General features: G+C 45.5%; 1 protein-coding gene across 2 annotated transcripts in view; it reads left to right on the top strand.

Moving 5' to 3' along the window:
• TMEM135 (transmembrane protein 135) overlaps positions 1–22,100 on the top strand; it is a 346,732-nt gene that overhangs the window by 22,024 nt on the left and 302,608 nt on the right. For both annotated transcript variants that reach the window (XM_034758994.1, XM_034758995.1), the window contains exon 3: positions 7,682–7,774. In XM_034758994.1, the coding sequence (XP_034614885.1) occupies positions 7,682–7,774 (93 nt within the window). The remainder of the gene's footprint in view (positions 1–7,681; positions 7,775–22,100) is intronic.

The raw sequence follows: 22,100 nt of genomic DNA, 5'->3' as shown, positions 1-22,100 counted from the left end.
TCCTTTATAAAGCTGATATTGGCCAACCTCTAACATCCTCAAAAAGTAATTTCCACTTCATACTAACTTCTCTCTGTCTCTCTCGCCCTCTGAGCTTAACTGTTGCTCTTGGAACTAACCGAACTTCTTACCTGTAAACTTGGTAGCCTTTAACTTCTCATGGCTCCTTCTCACCATGGATACATTGGTCCTCAGCATTGGCTGGAACTACCAGATCAGTTTTTTCAGAAACCCACCAGATTATTGTGTGCTCACATCCCCAGAGAAGGCTCTTGGGTACATTATCAGATAGAGAATCTGCAGAAAATCCAGTCTCCTGGCAAAGACAACTCGTTAGCTTCGGCTGCCAGATGAAAGAAGGAAGTGTGTAACAGTAGTGTAACATCTTCCTGACAGTCCAAAAGAGAAGAGGGCTTCAGTTAATCTGGGATTTCTAGAAGCTAAAATTGGCATTTGGTCAGGAAAAAATTCAAATTGGTCATTCTTGGAACCATCACATCCAGAGAACATAGCTGGTTGCCTTCCTGGATCTTGCTAACATTTGCATGCACATAGGGGTACTTCTCTAGCACTGGAAGTATCTGAGTTTTTGTAGAAGAACCGCATTACTAAATCTGAATTTTGCTTTTTGGGCCAGCGTGTCTGCCTCTTATTTCACAAAATGTTTGGCAGTTGTCACAGTCAACCTGATGCACTCTGTAGGAGGCAGAGGCAAGTTGTGAAGACTTCTCACGGCCATTTCAGACATATATTAAAAAAAACCCTCTGTAGTCTTTGTTCAATACATTTACAAAGCACAATTGTTTAGATTCTGCTTTTAGGGAGCTTCAGCCTCTCAGTTCTTCAGAAACTGTTTCCAAAGTTGGGGGTCTCTGTCAGAAGTTTATCTTTCAGAGAGATCCCTTATTTGAGGTGGCTACATTTTTAAAGACTCTAAATTTGGACATACTGCAGGCTTTTCTGATTTAATCCTGATATTTCTGAGGTATCCCTTATAGTTTTCTTGCTCATCTTCAGGTAAGGCACAGATACATTTTCCTACATTATGCTATCTGTTGCAGTTAATGTTAACCCATTCTTTTGAGGCATCTCTTGAGCTACTTAGTCTCTAGGAGTACTTGTGGCACCTTAGAGAGTAACAAATTTATTTGAGCATAAGCTTTCATGGGCTACAGCCCACTTAATCGGATGCATAGAATGGAACATATAGTAAGGAGATATATATACAGAAAACATGAAAAGGTGGGAGTTGCTTTACCAACTAGGAGTGTGATTCCTGCACAGATGGCATTTTTAGAGAAAGGAAAATTCTTTTTTGAGTGCTTGTTCATGGCAATTCCAATCAGGTGTGTGTGCACGTGCACGGCAGCCAGAAGATTTTTCCCCTAGCAGTATCTGTCGGGTCAACCTGGGCGCCCCCTAGAGTCGCACCTTCAAGGTGCTTAATATAGGGCTCTGCCAACCTGCCACGCCCTCAGTTCCTTCTTACCGCCAGTGACGGTTAGCTGGAACCATCTTGCTCTTGTCTTGGCAAGCACATTTGGCAATGTATATAGTTATTTCGTTAGTAGTTATTGTTAGTTTAGTGTTAGTTCAAATTAGTTAGGGTTAGTTTCTTAAGTTTCCTTTGGGGGGGGGGGGGGGTTTCCGCTCCTATGCTTTCCCGGCACCGGGGCATGCCACTTTCTCTGGGTTTCAAAACCTGCAAGATCTGCCGCAAGTGTATGTCCGCACACTTTGTGTCTGAAGTGTCTAGGGGAGAGCCACCAAAAGGATCGCTGTTAGATCTTTAGGGAGTTTTGCTCCAGGACATTGAAGGACAGGGACTAAACCTGCGAAAACTCAATGGTTCATGAAGAAACTGAAGTTTTGCATAGTCTCTTTGACCGCCATTATCCCTTTCTTGGATCCAGGGGACTGGTATGCCGCCCTTGATTTGAAGGATACTTACATTCACATGGCTATTACACGGTCCCACAGAAGGTACCTCAGGTTTGTGGTGAATAACCGCCACTACCTGTTCAGTCTTCCCGTTCGGCCTATCAGCAGTGCCTCAAGTGTTTACCAAGTGCATGGCAGTCATGGCTGCGTTCCTGCGCAGGTGGTAGGTACAGGTCTTCCCGTACCTCGATGACTGGCTGATCAAGAACCACTCCAGGGCTCAAGTGGAGGCACAAGTTGACTTCATAAGAACCATGTTCGGTGAACCTGGGCCTTCTCCTGAACGTGGGGAAATCAACGCTGTCCCCAGTTCAGTGGATAGAATCTATAGGGGTGGTACTGGACTTGACCCAGGCTGGGGCATATCTCCTGGAAGTGAGGTTTCGGGCCCTGGGTGATATCATTCGAAGTCTCAGGCAGTTCCCCATCACCACAGCAAGAAATTGCCGGAAGCTCCTGGGACACATGGCTGTACTTATGTGGTGTAACACGCCAGGCTCAGACTCTGGCCTCTCCAATCGTGACTCACCTCGGTGTATCAGCCACTTCAGGACAGTTTGGACAGTTTGCCTCACCTGGTCATCGATTCCCTCCTGTGGTGGCTTGACCCGCAGGTAGTGTACGCGGGGATCCCCTTCTCCAGTCCTCAGCCATCCCTCTTGCTGGTGACGGATGCGTCAGTCTTGAGCTGGGGAGCACATCTGGGAGACCTCGGAGTTAAGGTGGTGCGCCTAGCATGCCAGACTTTCCGAGCCCACTTGGCAGGCAGATGTGTATCAGTTCTCATGGACAGCACCGCGGCAATGTTTTATATCAACAAACAGGGGGATGCACCTTCCTCTCCCCTGTGCCAGGAAGCCCTCATGCTGGGGCAGTGTTCCCTCTAATTTTTTCCATCCATGTGTGGAATGAATTTTGTTATGTGCACCGTATCGAGGTAATGTGCCGATGTGCACCACAAGTAGAAACCAGAAACCTAGATATATTTTTTTAAAAGTTACCATAGGGATAATTACTCCAGCCAAGACAGGTTAGGCATTTTAGAACTCACTACTCAAAGAATTAAATTTAAGCATAAGATAGAAATAAAAATTATGAAATGAATAGACCAGTCAAAAAACTCAAATAACACACTTTGAAAAAAGTATCAAGAAGTAACAGCAGCAACAACAACAACACAGGTATGTGTTGGGAGGTGAGTATGAGAGAGAGAGAGAGAGAGAGAGAGAGACACAGACGCGCGTTGCCCCTTTAAGTACAGACTCCACTTGTAAGTACGCTGCCCTTTTAAGTAGCTCAGCAAATTCAGGCACAGCTGCAGCTGCCAGCAAGCTCCCTCCCTCTTGAGCCCTGTCGTGTGTCCCACCTCCCTCCCCGTGGAGATGGGGTGTAGGGGCGGGGGTACACCCTGACATTAGCACCACCTCACACTCTGCACAGCAGACAGGAGGCTCCCGGAAGCAGCTCCAAGGCAGAAGGCAGGAGCAGCACACGGCAGTGGGGGGAGGGATACCTGAACTGCACGGCACTTGATAGCCTGCTGGGCAGCCGCACAGCTTACAGGGAACTTAGGCTGTTGGACTTTTGTGTAGAGCATTCAGTACACCTACAAGCATCGTACCTTCCGGGAATACAGAACGAGTTGGCAGACTATCTCAGCAGGTCATGGCCATGAGTGGTCCCTGTGCCCAGATATCGAGAACTGCATCTTTCCCCATATAGACCTGTTCACCACACATCACAACAGGAAGTGCCAGCAATTTTGATCCTTCCTTAATCACAGCTCAGGCTCCATCATGCATGTGTTCCTCCTCCCCTGGGAAGCCATCTCCTATAAGCATTCCCACCCATCCCTCTTGTTCACAAGGTGCTCCTCAAGATATGGAGGGAAGAAGCTTCTGTGATACTGATAGCTCCAGCCTGTCCCTGCCAGCACTGGTATCCATCTCTTGCAAATGTCCGTGGAAGCCCCAGTCACCTTGTCGCTCTTCCCGGACTTAATAATTCAGGATCACGGCCATCTCCAGCACCTGAACCTCGAGTCGTTGCACCTCACGGCATGGAAGCTCCATGACTAAACCTGATGGAGTTCTCCTGCTCGGACCCAGTCAGACAAGTCCTCCTTGTCTGTAGGAAATCCTCCACCAGGGCTAACTACCTGGCCAAAAGAAGAGATTTTGAATCTGGTTGGCACAGCACCGGCCGTCTTCAGTGCTCACGTCTATACCATTATACTGGACTACCTGCTCCATCTTAAGTAGCAAAGGCTGTCCATGTTGTCAATAAGTGTTCACTTGGCCGCCATTTCAGCCCTCCATCCAGGTGGAGAGGGCTGGTTGATCTTTGCCAACCCATGGTCAGCCGTTTCCTGGAAGGTCTCGACAGACTATATCCCCATGTCCGACAATCGGTCCCAACCTGAGTTGTTAATCTGGTCCTTTCCAAACTGACGGGGCTGTTCGAACCATGGGCTGCTTGGTCTGTGCTCTTGTACAAGGTGGCGTTTCTGGTAGTGATAACCTCAGCCAGGAGGGTGTCTGAGCTCAAGGCCTTAACATCAGAACCCCCGTACACGGTGTTCTATAAGGACAAAGTTCAGCTCAGGCCACATCCAGCTTTCCTCCTGAAGGTTGTCTCCCAGTTCCACATCAACCAGGACATTTTCCTTCCAATGTTCTATCCTAAGCCACACTCAAGCGGCAGGGAGAGAGGCTTCACTCATTGGACGTTTGCAGAGCGATAGCCTTTTACATCGAGAGAACAAAACTGTCAATCCAACTGTTTATGGCCACGGCAGATAGGATGAAAGGGCTTCCAGTCTCCTCTCAATGAATTTTGTCGTGGATCACGTCCTGTATCCAAGAATGCTATAACCTGGCAGAGGTGCCTGACCCACCACTCACAGCGCACTCCACCAGGGCACAGGCTTCTTCAGCAGCGTTCCTGGCGCAATTATGCAGAATGGCGATGTTGTCCTCAATACATAATTTTACATCGCATTATGCTATTACCCAGCAGGGCAGAGACGACGCAACCTTTGGTAGAGCAGTGCTCCAGTCAGTGAATATCTAAGCGCCAACCCCGCTTCCAAAATCTGGGTTTGGTAATCACCTGATTGGAATTGACATGAACAAATGCTTCCCTTGTAATTTTGCTTCTCTGAAGCTTTCACCTTTCAGGATTATAAATCATCTGTTTATCTCCCTTTGAGGTTGGAACAGAATCTGTTTGAGCTGGCATTGTATTTTACATCTGTTTTTAATTTTTTTTGAGCTGCTAGTTTTGTGTTTTTTATTTTTTTTTTTCCCCTCCCAGTCATTTTTAGTTTTAATGACTGACTTTTTCTGGGGCTATTTCACTTTCTGCTCTATTGGAATTGAGTGGAAGGTTCCAAGGATTGAGTTAAGCATAACGCATCCTGGTTAATAGTCAGTAAGGTGTCTAGCTTGTGCTCAGACATCTGTCTGCTGCCCTTGAGAATTCTACCTTCCTCATACAAGGGAGTGGAAGAACTAGAAGTGAGACCCCTGGAAGAAGTTACCTTCAGGGAAGCAGAATTTCAAATAAATACCTGGCCATTATAATTATGTTAATACTTTGTACCTATATGGCACCCTTCATCCGAAGATGTTAAAGTGGTTTAAAAAGTGTGTAAGTATTTTAAGTATGGGATAACTGTGGGACACAGTTTGGGTAAATTTTTGAAAAGCACCTAAGTCCAATTTTCAAAAGTAATGTGGGCACTTAGCAGTTTCAGGCTCTTAAGTCACTTAAGAGCGCATTAGAAAATATTACTACTGGTATACACACTTGGATTGATTACCTGAAGGTCTGATTGTAAACAGATTTAGTTATACCAGTGCCAGCCCCATGTAGACACTTTTATATTGGTTTAAACTTGGCTTATATTAGTTTAGTTTACAGGGGCAAGTTAAACTAGTTTAGACCAATAGAAGTGTGTCTACCTAGGGATTTTTCCCAGTAAACTAAATTATTGCATGTTTGTGTGTAGACAAGCCTTAAAATTTGGGGAAGTTTGCATAATGAATCAATGGCAGGGCTGGAAAGAGAACCTAGGTTTCTAACTCCCAATTCCCTGTTCTAACCACTAGACAACACAACAGTAACCTTGTAATCCAAAACATTATTTCTATCTATATTTTAGATTTCTTCATGGTGAGAAGTGCTTTTGACATTTGAATTTGCAGACAGTTGCACTATGTAAAATGTATATTGCTGTCTTTTAAATCTTATTAAACTGAAAATGTAAGAATTAGTAGAATGATTCAAAACTGTGCCAAAACAAGAGATTCCTGTAATAATGAACTTTTAGCTGGTGCAGTATTTGGCATTGTCCAGTGAAATTATCCTTCTGTAGCCGTGGGAATGTATAGTGTGTATAATTACCATTACATCATTCGTTGCTGATTCACTGACTCTCCTCACTTTTGAACATAAACTGGTTGTAATTGTTTGTATCGTTTTCCTGGCATATTGAGGGCAAAGATAGAATGAGGCAAGTCCTTTGCCCTTCCTCGGACAAGGATAAAATTGAGCTGGTCCAAATGGTGTTTCTAATTTCACTAGTTCTTTATTATGTGTTGCCATTTCTCATATGTAATTTCATCTCTTTTTATTGCCCCATATGAATTTATCATGTTACTTGCCCTGTTTTATGAGGACAGAGTCTCAAATGAAATTGTGCTGCTGAATCAGCTGCTATTGCTTGTTAAAGCACTGTGTACAATCTTTCCACTTCACAAGTACCCCCATTCCTTGGAGATGGTTTATTACCTACACCGTCCATTCTAAGGCTGGATATGCAGGAGTTCAGAATCAAGTTTTTAATAACTGACTAGACAATTGGGCTGCTACTGTAATTTACATTTAGCAAATGTGTATGTTGTTCTTCCCTTTTTCCACAGTAACAAATTTAATCTTTGTCCAAAAACTTAATTCCTTACAGCTAGTCATTATTTTGTGTAATAAATCCATTTTCAGGATGATTTTGTTTTATTAACGTGTCCTGAATTTATAAGATTTTTTTTATTTGTATTATTCCTGAAGTTGTGGACTCCTGGGGTGAGATCCTGGTCCTATAGAAGTCAATGGGAGATTTGCACTTCTTGAGTTTAATAAAGGCAGGATTTCACCCCTGGATTCTATTTTCAGTTCTTACATTGACTTATCGGGTGACCTTAGAGAAGTCACTTAATTTCTCAGCATCTGTTTCCCTGTCCGTCTTCAGGACGTGTTGTGAAGTGTGCTTATTTGAACTGACTTCTGGTTCATTTTATAGCCTCACATCCATTCCCTACACCTCTGAATCTTCCTGAGGAGGCTATCCTGACTGCAGAAGAGATAGTAACAGTCACAATTTTTGTGTAGTTCTACATAATTCTTTAACCTTTCATAAATATCACTTGGGGGCTAAGGTACTGTCTGCTTTAAAATAAAAGCCCTTTGAATGAAATGGGTGCAGTACTGATGTACCTAAGTGGTATTATGGGACTTCATAAACATTAAGTGTCTGGAGATCTTCATTGAAAAGAACTGTGTAAGTGTAAAAGTATTACTGTTGGTGTCTGTGCAATATGGACTAATTCAAAGGGTGCAATGTGTATCTATCAGTGGAAAATGGACATAATACAGTCTTATGTTGAGCATAACACATGCAACATACACTAACTTTCTTGATGCTTTGGCATGCAATATAATAGATATAAAATTACGTTTTCAGGAGGATACTTGGAAAATTCTACTTTTGGACTCCGGGCTTCGGAGCTGCTTTACCAGCTTCCTATGTGGCCATTCTCATTGAAAGGAAAAGCAGGTACATTTCATGTTACACATTTTTATTATTATACCTGTTCCTGTGCTTTAACTAATACAAGGAAGTTCAAATCACTGTCATTTGTAAAAGTCCTTTGGACCCAAGCTAAAAAAAAGTAGTTCAATTGAAATAGTATATATTTATTAACCCCACACAGCAGATTAAGAAGCAACAGGAAGGAAAGTGTAGACTTTGCAGAAATATATAGTGTAATTTTTTTGGTTTAGTTCATGGTCTGGTAGTGAAACTGGACAAAGCTATTGTTTATAGATACAGTACGTGAATCAAGATAGCTGTTGATGTTTTTGTTTCTTTATTAATAATGCTGACATTTAGTCAGTTACAAATTAAAAAGGGTATGTCTTCCTGTCAATAGACTGGTCTGCATCTTGAGATTATATACCCCCAAGTAAAGTTCTACTTTAAGATTAATGGAAATCTTGTATGCTTTTACTAATAATTCTATAGTTAGCTTTTATTGATTATATTATTATTATTATTATTTCAAAGGCACTAATCACTGTAGTATCTGGATGTTAGCTATGTAAAATTTAAAGGTGACAGTAAATCACTCAGGTGAGGAACAACAACTCTTTACGTTTTGTGCTGAGAGGATTCAGAACTAGAGGGTACATTTCCTTGAATCCACAGCTGGTTCTGTTGCTCTATCTTGGTGAAAAGCTTGCAGAAAGGGGTGTCTTGCTACGTGTTTCAAAAGTGGCAAGGCTGTATCAGTCTCACCGTGGCAGCAGCAAATTCCACAGCCCAGGGCCACCCTGTGAGTACACCCTGCCTCAGTAAGTTTTTTAAATCTGAGTTTCTCTTTTGGCTGCCTGGCTGCATAGTAAAAGATGGTCATTCAGACTCTGCACCATCTAGGGCTTTAAGGGTAAAGACTAGGACCTTGAAATGTCCCTCATATTGATAGACAACTTACACCCAAGTATTGGCCTGACTAGCTTTGAATGGTTTGCTCCACTAAGCAGGCAGAACACTGCATAAACCAGTGGTAATTTGTGATTGGCCTTCAGGATCGTGCCCTTGTAAAGCATGCTGCACCTCTTTCAGCGTTGGATGTCCAAAGCATAGATTACCATACATTCAAAAGACGGGAATGGGAGGAGGAGGAGCACTTTCAGCTATCATGCATGTATGGAACATCTGTATGCAATATGTCCAAAAGGTCCTTTCACCTGAGACAGGTTGCAAAATGCATATCCACTATTTCATCCTCTGGCTGTCTGACCCTCATTTCACCCCCATTATCGGCTCTATGTGTTTCCTAGCATGAATGGAGATGTTTGGGAGTGAAGGATCTCCCTCACCATATTGTCCCTCCTCATCAACTAGCTCCTGTTGCTCCTGGGATCCATGGAGATGTCCTGGGGGGTGAAGTCCTTTCCTCTGGCTGCCTCCATTCCCTACTCAGCTGAAACTGCTCCCTGGTACCTGAGGAGTAGCTAGAGCAGGGTAGTGAGGAGCAGCCAGATGGGTGGTCTTCATTTTAAGATTCCTTTCTGGATGCTGGGGGAGTATGGTGCAGTGGGAGAGGGGAATGAGAAATGACAGTTGCAACACTTCTAATGGCTTTGGAAGAAGTACACAAATAAAGGAAAAAGCTTAGCAGAAAGCACATGCAGAGAGTTGAAGGGAAGTGGTGCAGGCTTGAAAATGTATTTTTTTTTTTTTTGTTTCCTTTGCTGTAGGGCTGCCCATTACCTTGCTAAAAACTTCTGTATAAATATGAGCAAAACTACCTATATAAAACCTTAATTTTTGTTTTAAATCTGCATGCTATTTAAAGGCTGGCCTATTAAAATATTTGAATTTCTTGAAATGAGCTAACTTCAAAAATTCTATTTGACGTGCCCCTTATGATTATTCTGTTGAAAAATTGGGTCAAGCTCTGTTTGATCAGTGTCCCAAGTGTTTAGCAGCTCTTACGTTAGTTCTGGGGTCTCAAACTCAAATGACCACGAGGGCCACATGAGGACTAGTGCATTGGCCAGAGGGCCGCATCACTGACACCCCCCCTCGCTGCCCCCGTCCCGGCCCCCACTCCACCCCTTCCATGAGGCCCTGCCCCATCTCTTCTCCACCTCCTCTCCTGAGTGCGCGGCTCCCTGCTCCTACCCTCCCCCCCAGAAAGTGCTAAGCGCCACCAACAGTAATGCACCTCACTCAAAGGACAAAACACACATAGATTTACTTTTGTGAAAGCCCCCCCACTGCACTGGGCTACACCACCCAGGTTTGTAGAAATTTTGGTGGTGCCCAGAACCTGCCCCCCCAAATTCCACCCCCACCTGCCTACGGCTCTGGGAGGGAGTTTGGGTGGGGGAGGGGGTCGGGGTGCAGGCTCTGGGATGGAGTTTGGGTGCTGGGTGCAGGCTCCGGGCTAGGGTAGGGGGTGAAAGCTCTGGGATGGAGTTTGGGGATAGGACGGGGTGCAGGGGTGAGGGCTGTGGATGAGGGGTTTGGGACATTGGAGAGGCTCAGAACTAGGGCAGAAGGGCAGGGGAAGGGCAGCCTGCCCTGGCCATAGTGGAGGGGGGCACTAGGACCCTGCAGCAGCAGGTGATGCTGGAAGCCGGCAGAGCAGAGTGGAGTCAGCATGAGCTGCAGGCTCCAGGCAGTGAGGGGGCAGCAAGTGAGGCCGGGAGACACTCGGCGGAGACGCGTGGGGGCAGCAGGCGGGGCTGGGGAAGAGACCTGGCCCCAAACACTGGGGAGCAGGGAACTTAGCTGCCACGTAAAATAACTGGGGGGGGGGGGGGGGGGGAGCTTGGTGGGCTGTAGGGAAGAGCTCCGCGGGCTGCATGCGGCCCGCAGGCTGCATGTTTGAGATCCCTACGTTAGTTCCATAATATTCATTCTAATTTAGTGTAGTCAAGATATGTTTCTTTATCTGAAAGTAGTTCTTGAATGTAATCAAAAGATTTTCGAAAGGAGAATATGTTTCTAAGAGCGGCATTTAATGTGGAGGGGAAACAATATTAAATGATAACATTACTGTCTGATTGTATTTTACTTTTGTTTTATAAGTGAGTTACTTCTGTGGTAAGTCTTGGAATCTGCCTGATATTTCCCCTTCTGGAGTTACTTCCCAGAGGGTGGGTTCACTTTGGCAAGGTTTTGCTTAAGCTAGCTGTTTAGATTCCAGCACTCCTGTTGGCTTCAGTGTTTCATTCCATGATATAAGCAAGTAGATTTTTTGCAGTTGTGCCAGGGACAAATGCCAGCTTGATTTTTACTACATGCCTGGCAATGTATTTATTTATTTTTTTTAGTGTAAGGTCAAACTCAGAAAAGTACTTAAAACATTAAGTGTCAAAATCAGGATGGTAGTATATTTGTGAATTGCTTCTAGCTCTCCAAATATATATGAATCCAGGACAGAAACTGATCACACTCCCCAATAACTTAGGATTTAGTGCAACAGTGGAAGAAGTTGGAAAAACTTGCAAATCAAAAATAAACAAATTAGTAAAATGAGGCAAATGACTCAGTAAAACTCAGTGATGGCAAATTAGGATTGTCTCACACTTCGTACTAATGCAAAAAAGCATTAGTTTTTATTATCAGTTGCTTTCTTCATGCCATTTGCACCCAAGGTTTGAGGGAGAGAGGGAGAAATGAAAGGTGAAAACAATATGTATTGCTATGAGCCTGACTGTGTTTTAAAGATGTGCATGAAAGGTGACAAAAGTACTTATAGCATAGCTGTGTAGTTTTGCGATGGAATACGAATTCCTGGAAGGTTATGTTCGTAGAGAGCAGAACCCAAACCCCTTGACTATGGCCAGTTGGCTGTAAAGTCACTTTTGACATTGGATTTTCGTTAAATGAAACATAGACTGTCTTATACACTCTATAACTTTTGGGAACTGAGCTTCTGAGAGAGGCACTCGTACTACAGTGATGTGGGTCATATAAGTTCCTGTCCAGAAGCATCAGAAAAATGAAAAATACTGTTTTCTTAAGGGGAATTTGTCACCACTGCATTGATATATAGGAAATAGTTAACATCGCTTAGCAAAGGATTAGCATAAAACTAGCACTGGGAAAACAAAATATTCACATACTTCATGATAATGCTAAAACAAGTAAATAAAATATGCTATGCAAGAGGAGGATAGTGAGGTGTTGCTGGCTGTCTTTGTTTTAGTTGGATTTGTGTAAAAGTGCCCACTCCTGTGATGGACGCCTCAGAACAGTGTGCAGTAGCAGTGTTAATTAAAAAAAATAAAAGTTGATAAACAGTATCAGAAAGGTAGTTGGAGTTCATAATCTATGAAAACAGTTGATATTTTAATGCTAAATATTTTTGTTAGAAGCTCATACTTCTATGTATTAATTTTACACTCTTTATCACAGGTAAATAGCCATATATTTTACATTTAACTTTTATAAATGTCTGGAAAATCAAACTTTTGGTGACAGTTGTAGCTGCCAGAAAGTATCTCCTTTTTAGGCTTAAAAAAGAAAGTCTATTGAAGAAAACAGGGAAACAAAGAAGCTATTTGTTTTGTATTTAGTTTACAAACATGTTGCTGGCCCTTTAAATTTTAGTTAGCAGCTGGCAGGAGCACAAAACTTAATCACTTAATCTCTTCCCAAGTGGATACCCTATTTTAGGTTCCTCATAGGCATTTGCTTGCACAGCATCCCTGTCAGGCTCCGAATTCAGGAACAAAATGCTTATAAATCAAACTGCCGATGTTGAGTGGTGTTGTTTTTGTACACTAGGCCAGACTCTTGTACCATATAAACCTTAGGAAAAGAGAAAGTTTAAAAAAATGTGTTTCATTTAAGTGAGTATAAAGTATCTTGCTGGTCCATATAAAACTACTATCACAAGCTTGCTTTTATTGTAGGTTTGTAGGGTAACGAGAAATTGGCATGGTAGTTGATATGGTAAACAGTTATGTAGTAATTAAAGCAAACAGATACAGCTTTTGAGCTAATTAATAATTGCAAACAAACTCCAATTGATGTGCAATATTTTACTATTTTTCTTTTTCTGTAGATCAAGATCCATATAATGATATATCTGTATACATTTTAATTAATATTCTTGTAATATATTAGTACAGTTATCTCACCTGTGAAAACGGTCATATTGGAAGTTAGAGAGATAAGGTCTTCTATTGGGCCAACTTCTGTTTGTGAGAGAGACAAGCTTTCAAGCCACGCAGAGCTCTTCTGACCTGAAGAAGAGCTCTGTGAGGCTTGAAAGCTTGTCTTTCTCACCAAAAGAAGAAGTTGGTCCAATAAAATATATTACTTCACCCGTCTTGTCTCTGTAATATCCTGGGACTGACAAGTACAACTACACTGCATAGCAGAACCTAGAGAGACAAGGTGGGTGAGGTAATATCTTTTATTGGTCCACTCATCCCCCTTGTCTCTCTAAAACCCTGGGACCGACACGGCATAACAACACTGCAAATAGCAGAACTTGTGGATAGTGCTAAATTTTAAAAATCTGAAATGTAAATTAAATGCACATGTGCTTTTCCACCAGAAAATCAACATATAGAAATAATTCTATATTTATGCCAGGAGATAGTGACAATCTCATTACAAGCATTCAGTAATTTAATGGACAGTTACTTAGATCAGGGGTGGGCAAACTTTTTGGCCTGAGGGCCGTAAATTGTATGGAGGGCCAGTTTGGGGAGTAGGTAGTGGCCTGGCCCCCACTTCCTATCTGCCCCCCCCCCGCTCCCTGTCCCCTGTCCACCTCTGGACCCCCGCCGCCTCGTCCACCCCTTCCTCTCATTCCTGACAGCCCCCCCCACCCGGGACCCTTGCCCCATCCAACTACTCCTTCTTCCAGTCCCCTGACTGCCCCCCACCGCCCCATCCAACCCCTCCTCCTTCCCGATTGCCTCCCCGGGACTCCTGCCCCCATTCAACCCCCTGTTCCCCCCCCCAACCACCCCGACCCCTATCCACACCCCTGCCCCCTGACCACCACCCCGAACTCTCCTACCCTCTACTGAACCCCCCCATCCTCTTACTGCGCTGCCTAGAGCACCAGTGGCTGGCAGCGTTAGCCTGGAGCCAGGCCATGCTGCTACCACCACCATGCGGCACAGAGCACCGGGTCAGGCTGGGCTCTGCAGCTGTGCTGCCCTAGGAGCTCACAGTTCCGCCGCCCAGAGCATTGTGCCGGTTGCGGAGCGAGCAAGCTGAGGCTGCGGAGGAGGGGGACAGCAGGGGAGGGGCTGGGGGCTAGCCTCCTGGGCCAGGAGCTTGGGGGCTGGGCAGGACGGTAGTTTGCCCACTTCTGACTTAGATACTAGAGATTTCTGAGGGTATAAATGAGATTTGATACTTAATCACAGTGATTCTTGTTCACGTGTACAAAGTTAATGGATTGCCAAGTTTGGGTTCACGTGTTCTCTCCTTGTATTCTTCTCTCTAAGGGAGGGTGATGGGGGGAAAATTCCTTAACCAAGAGCAAGGATTTTCTGTTGTACACCTCTACCTCGATATAACTCTGTCCTCGGGAGCCAAAAAATCTTACCGCGTTATAGGTGAAACTGCGTTATATTGAACTTGCTTTGATCCACTGGAGTGTGCAGCCCCCCCGCCCATATTCGTGTTATATCGGGTCGCATTATATCGAGGTAGCGGTGTATTAGGATCAAGAAGGAATATCCCATGAAGTGTATTTCCTTTGATTGAAGGCATTAGTGGACCTATTTCTATATCTATTCTATGTATTTGTTGCTTTAACTTTTTATGAGTAATTAGCAGGGACCCTGGAAAATTGCATATTCTGACAGGTAAAAGGAAAATATTCTTGTAAGTAAGGAAAGTATTTGACACTTAATTGAATGGATTTGTCACAGAAAATGAACTAAATGAGGGTATTCTTTTTTGCTTACTTGGGTAAGGTTTTAATGATTTTTATTTGGATGGATATTACAAGTTTTGCAAAACTCATGAAAATGTACTAGCTCTGTACAGAATCTTCTTGCATGTCTGTTCTTATTCGCATACTTGCTTAAGTTGATTCCATGTTAGGTGTTTGTGTGCCCACGTTCACGGCAGCTGGAGATTTTTCCCTTAGTGGTATGTGTAGGGCCGGCTCTGGAACCCCCCATGTTCATGTCCCAGTATATGAGGCACTGTCGGTCCTGCGCCCTCTCAGTTCCTCCTTACCACCCGTGAGGTCGCTGGAATGCCTTTCTCTCTTGTGATTTGCAAGTGCTCCCAGTGGTTTTCCTTTTCATAGCTTTTGTAAATAGTTGTCTATACCCCAGTCCTTGGGATTAAACCATGTGCTGTCTGCTACAAACCCATGCCGGTGGTGACCCCCCCCCCCACAATTTATCTGAAGTGTCTGGGGGAAACGCATGTTAAAGAGAAGTGCAAAATTTGTAAGGGCTTCAAACACGCACTCAGAAAGACAGACACATTCATCTGAAAGCCCTATTGATGGAGGCAGCACTCAGACCAGCCTCGGTACTCTCCTGCTCCGACTTGACGTCGAGAGCCTCGACCTCATGCAGAGTGCCAAACCCGCACTGGGTTCACCTCGGCACTGCTCACCAATACCGGTGCCATGGTAGTGCCACAGGAAGCAGTACACTGAACATGGGTACTCCTCTGCCTCGAAGAAGGACGTGAAAGGACGGTATGCAAAATGCCTGTGTCGGGTCATCTGCCTCTGTTGGGACTGCAAAGTCCAGCCTCTCTATCTACAGTTTTGACCCGAATATAGGAACCGCCCCTGACTCCAGGAAGAGGCAGGGGTCCCCTATACCTCATGGTGCCCTCGATGCCAGAGGTGTTGCAAGCGTCCAGGGACCTGTTGGCCCTACTGGTGATGCCCACACCACAGGACCTCTGTCCAACAGCGAAGCCAGTGAAGGCTCCCCCTGCCAAAGGGAAGCCCTCCATGGGCCTGTCTCAATGGTTGCTTGGTTGACACCGTTCTCCGGAGTCCCGGGACCGGTCCACGACTCCATGATCCCCGTCCCCAGCACCATGTCTGCAGTCTTCGACCCCAATCCCCAGCTCCACGTTCCGGGTCTCTGGCTCCACGACGCGGATCACCAAACTCACTGCGTCCGTCTCAGTCTCCCCGGCACCAGCTGTCATCCTCCCAGCACTGGTCACCAACACTGCGGTGCCACTCACCGACTCCTCGTCGCCACTGTCTGACACCTCGATCTCCATCTCTGCGGCACTCCCCACCATCTCGACAGCGGTCTCCGACATGGTACCGATCTCAGGACCCCCACCGTTGGACACCTACCCCTCAACACCACTTGGCGCTACATCATAGCCGGCAGCAGGAGGCATGGACAGCTCTGCGATGGTCCCCTAGAGAGGAGTCCTCCTTGGAGTCTGAAGGGGATTTTGAATCCCAATCTCGAAGACACCAGTCAGACTGTGGTACTAGCCCCGCGACGGGCATCTGGCTGCAATGTCAATGGCCACTACACTGGCCATATTGGAATCCATGGGGGCTCCCTACAATGCCAGGCTTGTAGTCCCAGAGGTCATCTACAGCTGCATCTGGAAAGTGGACCATGGCGCTGCCTGCTCTGATGCAGAAACTAGACTCAGGCTCCGATGCCGATACTGAAATACAAGGCATCCTCTTGGGGGAAGCTTCTCTGGTGGAAGAGCGGGCTCCAGCCCCCCACTCGGTGTTGCTGTTGTCCTCATCATCCCTGGAAAAGGTGGTTGCTGGTCCCACCCACCCACTCTCACCAGATGATTTTCGAACCCACCAGGACCTTCTGAAAAGGATGGCCTCAAACTTGCAACGAGAGGCAGAGGAGTTCACTGAGCCTCAGATAGCCTCTTCAATATTTTGGTGGCCGCGGCACCTTCTAAGGTAGTGCTTCCAGTATATGAAGGAGTGCTGAAAGTGGTTTAGGCCCTTTGGCAGACCCCGTCCTCTCTGTCCCCAACAGCAAAAAGAGCAACAAAGAAATATTATGTCTCAGCTAAGGGCTATGAGTACTTGTATTCAGTCCCCCCTCCCCTGGTCTCTTGTGGTGTTTGTCACCAATGAGCGGGGACAGGCAGGGCCAGGTGAGCACCCTGCCTAAAACAAGGATGCGAGGAAGCTGGACTTGTTTGGAAGAAAAACTTATGCCACGGCCACTCTCCAACTCGGAATCTCCAACCAGCAGGCATTGCTGGGGAGATATAATATCTGCGACTTCATGGCTAAATTTAAGGACTGCCTGCCATAGGAGCTCAGACAAGAGTTTGCGTCCATCTTGGAGGAGGGCAAGACAGTTGCCAGAGCCTCTCTCCAAACTGCATTGGATGCGGCTTATTCAGTGGTCAGGTCTTTGGCCTTCACTGTGTCCAGGCAGTGTGGCTCGTGGCTGCAATCCTCGGGGCTATCTCAGGAGGTGCAACAGTCCATTCAGGACCTCCTGTTCAAAGGCACTGCTCTATTTTCAGGATACCAGGCTGCATGGCCTGAAAGATTCCTGCTTCACGCTTTGCTCCTTGGCCCTGTACACACCACAGGCCTGTGTACACTTTCGGCCGCCTCCATCACCTACGTTCTCGGGTCCACAGCGGCAGAGCTCCTACAAGAAAAAAGAGGCTTTAAATGCCGCTGAACCACCTCGTCCCCTTCAGCTGCCCAGTTGGGTCCCGTGTGCTACCCAGGTGGCCCTCGGCAGGCAATTTGAGGATGTGCCTGAGCATGGAGTTCCAGTCTTGCCCCAGGACCCATCTCCCTGTTTATTTCTGAACCATCTATCTCCCTTCCTTGCTGCATGGGCCAGGGTCACCTCAGACCATTGGGTGCTCAACACCATAGCAGTTGACTACACTCTGCAGTTTTCCTCCCTCCCTCCCTCCCATGCACCTTCCCCATCCCTCTTCAGGGACCCTTATCATGAGCATCTCCTTGTCCAGGAAGTGGAATCCCTCCTATGTCTGGAGGCCATAGAGGAGGTTCCTCAAGATATGAGGGGGAAAGGGTTTTATTCCTGTTATTTCCTAATCCTGAAGGCCAAAGGGGGCTGCAGACACATTCTAGACCTGCATCGCCTCCACAGATATCTCAAGAAGTTTAAGTTCTGCATGGTCTCCCTGGCCTCCATCATTTCCTCTCTGGATCCAGGAGACTGGTACGCTGCCATGGACTTAAAGCAGGGGTGGGCAAACATTTTGGCCTGAGGGCCACATCCGGATTCTGAAACTGTATGGAGGGCCGGGTTAGGGAAAGCTGTGCCTCCCCAAACAGCCTGGCCCCTGCCCCCTATCCGCCCCCTCCCACTTTCCACCTCCTGACTACCCCCTTCAGAACTCCTGACCTATCCAGCCCCTCCTGCTCCTTGTCCCTGACCGCCCCCTCCCAAGACCCCACTCCCTATCCAACCCCCCTACCCCCTTACCATGACACTAAGAGCACCAGGACTGGCAGGCCACACCGCCGCACAGTCTAGAGCACTGGGGCAGGCCACCGGCTCTCACAGCTATGCTGCCCGGCAGGAGCTTATAGCCCTGCCACCAGAGCACTGGCGGCACGGCGAGCTGAGGCTGCAGGGGAGGGGGACAGGGCCGCTCAAGGGCCGTGCAGGAGGGTCCCGCGGGCCGCAGTTTGCCTACTTCCATATTTCTATCTTCCATGGCCACAGGAGATTGCTCCATTTTTGGTGGGGCAGTGCCACTACCAATTCACAGCACTGTCCTTTGGCCTATCATCTGCTCCGAGGGTCTTCATGAAGTGCATGGCCGATTACCTGAAGTGTCAAAGCATTAAAATCTATCCATGCCTCCATGACTGGCTTGTCAGCGGCAGGTCACGAGCCCAAGTTCAGCATGGCTTTACTTTGATGAACGCCACCTGTCAGGAACTGGGCCTGCTTATCAACAAACAAAAATCAACTCCGATCCCTGTTCAAAGGATAGAGTTTATAGGAGCAGTACTTGACTACACCCGGGCCAGAGCCTACCTGCCAGAGTCCTAATTCTGAGCTATGTTGGACCTCATCGCACATGTCTGAGCCCACCTGCTCACGACTGCTCGGGATGCCATTCATCTCAAAGCATCGCACTTCTCGGGCACCCGAAGTGCGCTGGCGGATCTCCTCAGCAAGTCCTTCTCTTCTTACCATGAGTGGTCACTCCACTCAAAAGTTGTCAACATGATCTTCCGAAAGCGGGGGACTCCCCAGGTAGACCTATTCATGTCCAGTCAGAACAGAAAATGTCAGCAGTTTTGCTTGTTTTGCGGGCTTGACAGAGGCTTCCTGTCCAATACTTTCCTGCTCCCTTGGATGGGAGCACTGCTTTACGCCTTCCTGCCAATATCCCTGGTTCACAGGGTCCTACTGAAGGTCAAGAAGGATAAAGCAAAGGTCATCCTGGTAGCTTTGGCATGGCTGCACCAGCACTGGTTCGGCACACTTTTGGACCTCTTGGTGACAATCCCGCTAGAGCTCCCTCTTTGACCGCACTTGCTCTCGCAGAACCAGGGCTATCTGCTCCATCCGAACCTAGCATCACTGCATCTGATGGCATGGCTTCTGTTTTCTGAACACGGAGGAGCAAGCCTGCTCGGAGCAAGTTCAACAGATCCTGTTGGTCTACCAGTGTCCTCTCATAGAATCTACTTGTGGATAATCACCTGTATCAAGTTCTGCTATGAACAAGCACAGGTGTTGCCACTGGTCATCGTGATTGCCCATTCCACCAGAGTACAAGCTTTGTCAGTGGCCTTCCTCATGTAGGTACCGATCCAGGATATCTGCAGAGCCGCCACATGGTCTTCAGTTCATACCATTACATCCCACTACGCCATCACCCAGCAAGCCCAGGATGACACCAGCTTCAGTAGAGCAGTGTTGCAAGAAGCATGACCGTGAACTCTTCACCCACTTCCAGGGATACCGCTTGTGCATCACCTAACATGGAATCAACATGAGCAAGCACTTGAAGAAGAAAAAACAGTTACCTACCTTTTGTAACTGTTCTTCGATATGTGTTGCTCATGTCCATTCCACGACCCGCCTTTTTTCCCCACTGTTGGAGTTGATGACAAGAAGGAACAAAGAAGGCGCAAGGCTGGCGGCGCCTCATATACCTGCGCACGAGCATGGGGCTCAAGGGGGTGCCAGAGCTGGCCCTATGGATACCACTAAGGGAAAAATCTCCGGCTACCGTGCACGTGGGCTCACACATATGTAACATGGAATCTACATGAGCAACACATCTCGAAAGAACAACAGTTACAAAAAGGAGGTAACTGTCTATGGTAAAACATAGTAGCCAAGGAAAACCAAGCAATGGTACATGAATAGCATAATAGCCAACAAGGATTAGGCTAGAGACTCTTGCCTATATGCTCGGGGTATTACTGATCGCCATATTTGGGGTCGGGAAGGAATTTTCCTCCAGGGTAGATTGGCTGAGCCTCTGGAGGTTTTTCACCTTCCTCCGCAGCATGGGGCAGGGATCACTAGCAGGAGGGTCTCAGCCGATTGAAGTCACTAAAACACAGGATTGGGGACTTCAACGGCAGAGTCCAGGGAAGGGTATTGCGGCCTGCAGCATGCAGGGGGTCAGACCAGATGATCATAATGGTCCCTTCTGACCTTGAAGTCTATGAGTCTATGAGTCTCTGAGTCTCTTACTATTTGATAATTGAGGGCGGGGGATGATGACATGTTGAGATGACATGTAGATTTTAGCAAGGGTGTTATAAAACAAGATTTTTTTCTGTATTATGTCAAACAAATGTGCATATTTTGTTGTTAATGATTTTATGAATTAATATATTTAATATTACCCTTTAAATTCAGAAGCAGGAAAGTGGTATCTCCAGCATGCACATAGTGTTGATATTGTGCACACTACTGTTAATTGTTTTTAATAAAAGCTATGCCCATCTATAAAGAGACAAGAACAAAAATTTTGCCCAACTCCCTTAACTTTTCCAAGTAATTCAAGGCTGTAGTCTCCTTTGAGTTCTATTAACATCAATGAGAGGTGTGCAAATACCTGAGGGGAGACTGGTAGATGGAGTCTCATCATACGTTAATACTCTTTCCATTCTACTCGTATCTCAAGAGGATATTAAACAGCAACTTCTAAAGTTAGACATTTTAAAATCAGCTGGCCTGGATAACTTGCATCCAAGAGTTTTCAAAGAGCTGGCTGAATAGCTCACTAGATTGTTAATGCTAATTTGTTAATGCTAATTTCCACTGAGTCTTGGAACTTTGTTAAAGTTTCAGAAGACTGAAGAAAGCTAATATTGTGCCAATATTTAAAAAGGGTAAACAGTATTACATGGATAATTATAGGCCTGCTAGTCTGACATGGATTCTGGGCAAGATTATGGAATGGCTGATACGGAACTTGGTTAATAAAAAAATTAAAATACAGTAATGTAATTAATGCAGATCAACATGGGTTTATGGAAAATAGCTCCTGTGAAACTAACTAACTTTTTTTGACAGGATTACAAGTTAGGTTGATAATGGTAATAGTATTGACATAATATATTTAGACTTCTGTAAGGCATGTGACTTGATACAACATGACATTTTGATTAAAAACTAGAATAGTGTAAAATTAATGTGGCACACATTAAACTGATTAAAAACTGGCTAATTGATAGGTCTCAAAATGTGATTGTAAATGGGGAATCATCAAGTTGTGTATGATTCTGGCCATAACACTTAGGTTGGACTTTGAAAAGTCCCCATGTCCCAATGGGTTTCATGTGTTTTCAAAAATTTTACTCTGGAGCTAAAAACTAGTCTCCTTAATTTCTTTATACCTCAATTCCCATCCGTTTCAACCTTAGTAATACTTAAACCCGCTCTGCCTCTTTGACCATACCACTCTTGATGTGTCTCTCTGACTTCTTCTCTTTTAGTACTTCAGATGCAAACGTTTCAACTTCATTTGCAAAGTCCTACATAATCATGCTCCCTGAAGCCCCATTATGTGTTGCGCCTAGGGGCTTAGATTGCCTTAACTTGGTCCTGGCCATTATCTATGTTTGTTTTTCTGTTTTGTTTAACAGTGTACTTTACAATCTTTTATACAGTACCCACCCTCTCGGGAGCCTACTGCTTCATCTTTTAAATTTTGACTTTTTATTTAAGTCAGAATCATGCCTCTCTTACAAATTAATACACATTTTCAAAATATAATCTTGTACAGGAATCATGTACTTCTAATTTTTCCCTTGCTGCAATATCCCTGCTCTGTATTTGCCAAATGGAGCTTAAATTAAAACACATCTCAATACCAAATGAAGCAAAACAATAAAAATAAACAAAACATCCTATATCATGATTTCCGGTATTGGTATTGC

The sequence above is a fragment of the Trachemys scripta genome, chromosome 1 (genome assembly GCF_013100865.1).
Source record: "Trachemys scripta elegans isolate TJP31775 chromosome 1, CAS_Tse_1.0, whole genome shotgun sequence".
NCBI classification, from domain to species: Eukaryota; Metazoa; Chordata; order Testudines; family Emydidae; genus Trachemys; species Trachemys scripta.
This window is presented reverse-complemented; position numbering and strand designations above follow the sequence as displayed.